At 46.3% G+C, this 6,881-nt stretch overlaps 1 protein-coding gene across 1 annotated transcript in view; it reads left to right on the top strand.

Moving 5' to 3' along the window:
- The first annotated feature begins 1,143 nt into the window (after positions 1-1,143).
- The window catches only part of EFNA5 (ephrin A5), a 207,641-nt gene continuing 201,903 nt past the window's right edge, over positions 1,144-6,881 (top strand). The window contains exon 1 of the mRNA XM_065744237.1: positions 1,144-1,287. Coding sequence (XP_065600309.1) covers positions 1,163-1,287 — 125 coding nt within the window. The 5' untranslated portion in view covers positions 1,144-1,162. The remainder of the gene's footprint in view (positions 1,288-6,881) is intronic.

Here is a 6,881-nt window from a genome sequence, read left to right as displayed (position 1 = left end):
CGTCTCTCCTTTGCTGCTGCTGCTGCTGCTGCTTCGGAGGTGATCGGGCGGCAGCTGCGGGCAGACCGCGCGGAGCCACGTTTTTGTTGTTTTTTTTTTTCCCCCGATCTCCGTATGTAGTCCTCGGAGGGGCGGCCGCCTCTCTCTCCCCCTCGCCGCCGCTCGCGGTGCCGGCTTTCCGCAGAAGTTGATGTTCCCGGGACCGGACTCTGCGCTATCGCCGCTGCGCTGCGGGAGGCGGCAGCCGGAGCCCCCGCGCCGGAGCGCCCGGCCCGACCCTGGTGCTGCACTTCTCCGGTCTTCGCTTTTTTTCCACGCCCTCTCATAAAACAGTTTTGATTTCCATCTCCTTGGTTTCCACGCCGCAATATTTCTTGGATTGGCCGCGCTTTTCTTTTTTTTTTTTTTTCTGTTTCCCTCCCCTTGTGTTTTTTTTTTTTTTTTCCGCCTTTGCTGTTGCTCAGCCTTTGGTGCATCCACCGCCCAGGATCAGGAAGGACGAGAAAACCACTCCACAAAGTCTCCTTCAAGACACACTGTGCTGCAGAACAGGCTCCCCAACTCCAACAGCGCGGCGAACAAACTCCTCAGGGGTTTGGCTCCCTTCCCCCCCCCACCCTTTCACCCCTCCCCTCTTTTTCTTTTCTCCCCTTCTTTTTATTTTATTTTTTTTATTTTTATTTTTCCCCTTTGTTTGTTTGCCTTTCGAGCGGGGAAGGAAGGCACAAACTTTCTGCTGAGCCGTGCCGCCGCTCCTCACCCCTTCTCCCTGCCTCCGGCCACTCGCACCGCGCCGGGACCCTTCAGCTCTCGGGAGGACCTCGCTCCGCGCCCCGCTCCTTGCCGCCCCTATCCCACGGGACCCGGTGCATGCCGTGTCGGGGGCTCCACGCGGGACGCCCGGTGAACGCGCACCGCCCGCTGCCGGGCTGAGCCCCGCGGCCGCACCTCCCCGCCGGCTGCTGCGGCCGCAAGCGTCTCGCTCGCTGCGGCGCGGCGCGGACCCCACTGCTCGCGGTTATTCCCTCGTGCACCCGAGAAGGCTTGGCCTCTTCCACTCTCTCTTTTTTTTTTTTAATTTTTATTTTTTTTTACTTCTGCTTTTTTTCCCCCTCCCTCCCCACTGCCTCTTCCCGATTTTTTCCGCATCCGTCTCCCCACGATGCCGCACGTGGAGATGCTGCTGCTGGCGGTCGCGGCGCTGTGGGTGTGCGTGCGCGGGCAGGAGCCCGGCGCCAAGGCGGTGGCCGACCGCTACGCCGTCTACTGGAACAGCACCAACCCCAGGTACGCGGGGACGGGGAGGGGGGCGGCGGGGAGCGGCCCTAGGTCTGCCACCCGCAGCCCGGCGACTGCTCCCGTTCGTGGTGGGCCGGAAAACTTTCTTTTCCGGAGGGCCGGGGCTGCGAACAGCGGCGGGGAGAAGAAAAGGAGGGAGGGATGCGGGGGGATATTTTTCACCTCCCGGCAGCTCGGCGCTTCCAGCGCTCGGGCCGCGCGAAGGGCTGCGCCCCGCGGAGCTCCTCCGCCTCCGGCCGGGAGCGGGGAGCCGGCCCGCAGGGAACCGCTGTCCCTCTTAAGGTCGGAGCTCTGCCCCGCGGCCCGTCGGGGGAGGTCGGTACCCGGGCGTGGAGTGCGGTGCCGGCGGCGTCGGGAGGAGCGGGGCTCAGCCCGCGCCCCGCGCCGAGGTGCCGTGCCCAGGGGGCGGTTGCCGCGGGCTGCTGCACCGACCTTCCGGGGAAAGGGAGGTTCGTGCAGTTTTTCTGGAGTTTTCCTTCATGTTTAGCATCGGAAAAATCTCGGTCCCGCTCCAAATGGTATCCATGTGTTTGGGTAAAAAGTCACCTGGGGATTTACATTTTTTTGCCTTGTTGCAGTACGTGCGAGAATACTTTCTTTTTTTCTTGCTTTTTTTTTTTTTTAAACCTGTCAAGCCAGTCTAAGTAAATTTGGGGCCGTTTTATCTTAGGTTATCTCTTTTTTATGTCTCTGATACTGCTGTTTGGTTTAAGATTAGCGCATTGATTTTTGTCATAGGTCATGTTTTTTAATAGATCTGTGTCGCCCGCAGAAAACTCCTCTGCTCTGTATTCCGGAGCGGCCTCAGAATAGGTGATGGAGAAGTTTAAGGCAGAATATCCAAGTGCGCAAAGGCAGCAGTCTGTCCCGTGCTCCAGCCCTGCCTTCTGCTCCCGGCGCCGCAGCGCTAAATGGTTGGCGCAAAGAGCTCAAGACAAAAAGGTTTTACCCAAAGTAGCAGTCGTGTCTGGGAGTGATGAGCATCTGCAGTTTTAAGTGCCCGTCTCTACGTTTTACTCTCCTTATGTCTGCTACTTGAAATAATAAAATAAAATAGTTTGTTGCAAATAAGATGAAAAGTTATACCAAACACCACGGGTCTCAGGAATTGCTTGTCTTTCAAAAGCAGCTTTTTTTTTTTTTTCTTTTTTTTTTCTCTGCTGTCATTAGGCAAAATGAAATGTTACTGTTGGAGAAAAAATAAAATGATATTCACAAATCCCACTGGGCACAAGCAGGGTTGTTGAAAAGAAATAGGTTTGCCTAAATGATCTGCACATGTTGCTGGCATAGCAGCTGAAAATAAAATGCTTCAAACATAGCCTTACATTCGGGATTTTTAACTTTGCAGTGTGTGTTGGGCACACAGAGCTGCACATGGGCAGCGATAGAAAAAGGGACGGGCAACCCTTGTCTGGACAGCAGAATTGTGCACTGAGTGGATTTGTGGGGATTTTAATAAGTTTAACGGTATTTTACCAGTGTTAATGAAATCTCTTCTTAATCCAATGTTAAACATCATCAGACTGCAGAGAAAACTTAGTTTTGTTATTCTTCCAAATAACTGCATGAAGACTTGGTTGCAAGATACTGCGAAACCTTCCCATTTGGAAACAAGCACTTATTTCTCTCATAAGATGTTCACTGCCCTCTCACAATGTTTTCATCCATCTGGATGTGCCATGTTTATCCCTGAGTTAAAGCTGTAAGAAAGAGCAGGGTGCAGGCAAATTTCCCCTTTGTTTTAAAGCACTGTGCCTCCTAAGTTACATGAGCATTACAGAAAAGCAGGCACATGCCTGATGGGTTTGGCGCAGGAGACCCAGAGAAAAGGGAGTGCTTCTGCTCTGAAATCACTTTGTCAGGATCTGGGGTGAAGGCAAAATTCAGTTTGGTTATCAGCTCTTTTGGGTCAGCTAACAGTGCTGTAGGAGCAACTTCACAGTGATTTATCTGCCTCCAGAGATAGGCAGATTCAGAGAGGAACAGTCTGGTTTTATACACATAGAAGTAAGTGGGAATGCATGGAGTGAGATAACAGTTTGAAGTGGGAAGGCAAAATACTCTGTCATTCCTCAGTCCCTAATGCGGCCACCCTGCTTCAGCTTACCTCCTTATTGTGTTTATTCAGAATTAACAAACCAGTGTAGGACTAATTAATGTTGATACAGTTGATGGTGATTAAAGGCAAAGTAAAGCGAGGTTTTGTGAAAGCGTCTTCAAAGAATTCAGTAATGGTTCAGTTTACCTCAGATACCATCATGGTCAGTTTTTCCTAGTATGAAACTCCAGCAAACGTACGGAAAGATCTCCTTATTAAGAGACACAGAAGTGAACTGATGAGCATCTCATTTTGAGTGTGAATTGTATTTTGGTAAATAAAAAGAGCCTGTGAGTCCATTAACGAAGCTGATATAACATTTTTTGAATAGTTGCCAAAGTTCTGCAAGAATAATTAAAAAGTGCCACAGGATCATTATTGTGAATGTGAGGAACAGAAAGTCGTGTATTTACGGAGCCCCAGTCTGTTGTTGCAAATATTTTAGGCCACGTTATCTGATATAATCACCAGCATACATGAAGTGCCATAAATGGTGTAGTCCAGTGCCAGATGAGTTTAAGTAGTAGCCTATTGAAGTATATAACACATATATGTTTGGTTTATTTTTTTTGTGTGTGTATGAATGTGTGTGTGGATTGGAAATTATTCATTGAGTAAGCATGAAAATATGTCTCATATTTTTGTATTTTCATTGTTCATGGACTCAGAATTAGGCATACACAGAATCTAATCATCTCCTTTATTCCTTTCAGTGCTGCCTGCTGTCTTACTCAGGAGAGCAAAGTATTCTTGTTGCAGAATATTCCTCTGAATCCAAAGTAGTTTTGGGAGTTTGTTTGGTAGTGGAGCATATGCATTTAATCCTGATAGCTGCTGTCCTTGTAATGAAAATCCAGCCAAAGTGTCATGCACCTGAGCCAAATTTTGAAGCGGTCTACTGGCTTAGCACTTGCTACTGCTTTTAATCTTGTCAAAGTTCAACTTGAACTGTTTGTGGTAATTATTACATTTTTCTGCTTGCAGGACTGCGTCATGGTTGTGGTTTACACATAGGTATTTTCCTCCAAGTTATTTCATTGGCAGGTTCTGTAGCTTCATAAATGGTTGCTGGTTTCAAGGTAGTTAAAAATACTTGCAATTCGAGTCTGGATGATGAAGAGGCCAAGCCTCATAAGTCTCAGGAAAGCGAGTATTTTTTTTTATTAGGAGTGTTATTGGATTTGGCTATTTCTTATGTAAGAAAATGGTGTATAAAATTAAAAAACTTCTTTTGAGTATGTTAAGGCGTGGGATGCTGATGTATTTTCTTTGTGTGTGTGGACATCTGTTTATGGGGATAATAAAACTGAAAAATCATCTGGTGATTACAGAATTTTATACAGCAGTATCATTTCACATTCAGTTGACTAGCTCCAGTTACTAACCTGGATACCATACTTTTATCAGCAGAGGTAGAATTTTTGCTAAGAGAGATACTTGGGAATCATTGTGCAGGAAAATGAGCTTCTGAAAACGCTCTGCTTGGAACAGGGTTTTCCAACGTGGATCCTTAAAGTTAGGTGAATTTTGAGGTTGAGTCAGGGCATCTGACTTTGCCAAGGTGAGCTTTGTGACGCCTGAGTCTTGCTGCAGATGTTGCATGTGCAGATGTGTGAGAATGCTGCCCCAGTGCTGCAGCACAGCCCTAGCACCATTCCTGGCTTCCCTGTGCTTCTTGGGGTGTGCAAGGTGGACCAGAGTCCTCCCATTGCTTACCTGCGTTTGAGGGCTTCACCATCGCCGTAGTGACTGTGTATGCTGAGGTCATGTGACTGTTTTATGTTTGTTTGCTTTCCATTTTGGACTGGTTCTGTCTGAGTACGGAGATGGGGAAACCACGCAGTTGGAATAGGACGGAGGCCTTTGCCCTTATGAAGAACAACTCCTAAGCTGCGGCTGAAGAGGGCAAAATTGACGCATTGGTTTGGCTTTGGTATTCCATATCATTTCTGGGTGCCAAAGAAAGCATAATACCCCTTAAGTACTCACGGTGTATAAGCAGTATAGCTTATGTTTTGAAAGCATTTTATCCGGCAGCCTGTTTCAAGAACTGAAAGAATCTCTGACTGATTTATTGTAGTTAAAAGATCAGTACCAGAGCCTTCGATTCTTTACGCCTGCTTTCTGTACCCTTAGTAGTTTTGCTAACGGCTTGTGTCTCCAAAAGAACTCTGGTGTTTATTTTAAAAGTGGATTTTTGAGGGAGTTGGAAACATTCTATGGAAAAACCACACAAAGAACAATGTTTCACTGGCTTCCACCTTCTTGTGAAAGGCACCTTGTTAAGTGGTAAATGGTCTTCATGAAAAGCTTCTTAGCAAGTCTTTTTGAAATGCAGACAGAGCACTTTACTACCTTATTATTATTATTTTTTCTGCTAGCCCCATATCATTTTGGGGAGGGAGGGGTGAAGAAGAGCTGTCCTCTCTCCCTCTGTGTAGCTGTGACTCCGGCAATCAACCAGCCTCACGCTGGGCTGGGAAAGTAAATGAATGCCCTGAGTCCTTCATGATTTTCATATCTTTTCAGTCTTATGGATTATTGTGCAATATGTGTATACATTCTTATGTGAATATGCACAGCATTCAGTGGGTGTATACATGTGTATAGATGTATATGGGTTGCTCTGAAAGTAGTGCCTCCAATTTATTTCCATGTAAACTACAGCAGATACGAACAACACAATAGCACTTTTTGATAGACTACATTCTATGCTACAAAACACCATTTTTCAACCCTGTTACCAGCATTAACTATGCAAATTTGCCAGCCATTAACAAGAGCCTGCACACTGAGCTTGTAAATTCTGCATCAGTGGAGGCGACTCACTGGAGCTGGCACTGCTGCTGGAACACACCACCCCATCACTGTGCTCACATACTCTGTTTGATCTCCATAAATGTTCAGCAAGTGCCAAGGAATGGCAGTGGGTGCAATTCTTTCTGCACGGAGGAATTCTGCTCCACAGCTTTGCTCCATGTTACAACTTCCATGTTAACACTTCCATGTTAGCTGCCATTTTGTTGTCAGGCTGCTCTTCTGCTGCCATCTGTTGCATGGCAACAACATATAACAGAATATTGGTGAAAGGTTCAACCTCTGCTGCTGTACCACCACCATCCACCTCTGATGTTGTGGATCGATATAGTAAAATAAGAGGCATTACTTTTGGAGCAGCCCTTGTATGTTTGCAAGGGTACATGTATGCGTGCATTGAAATGTATAATTAAACGATGGTGTAGCATGGAGTAATATCATGATTATTGTGTGAGAATTAAATCGCTATAATTTTTAATCAGCAAACTTAAACATTTAGATGATGAGTAATTTTACAAACCAATTTTATTTCTAACATTCCAGCAAAGACTTTTTTTTTTTTTTTAATTTAAAGTAAAATATTAATAATAACAAACAAACAAACGATGGAAGTTCCATGTTTTAATTGTTGGCATTCTTCCTTTTGTGCCGTTTCATTTCAACG

This window comes from Cyrtonyx montezumae, unplaced genomic scaffold (genome assembly GCF_038088225.1).
Source record: "Cyrtonyx montezumae isolate F1298 unplaced genomic scaffold, pur_monq_1.0 scaffold_30, whole genome shotgun sequence".
Taxonomy (NCBI): Eukaryota; Metazoa; Chordata; class Aves; order Galliformes; family Odontophoridae; genus Cyrtonyx; species Cyrtonyx montezumae.
Note: the sequence above shows the minus strand (reverse complement) of the source record. Positions and strands in the feature narration are given on the sequence as shown.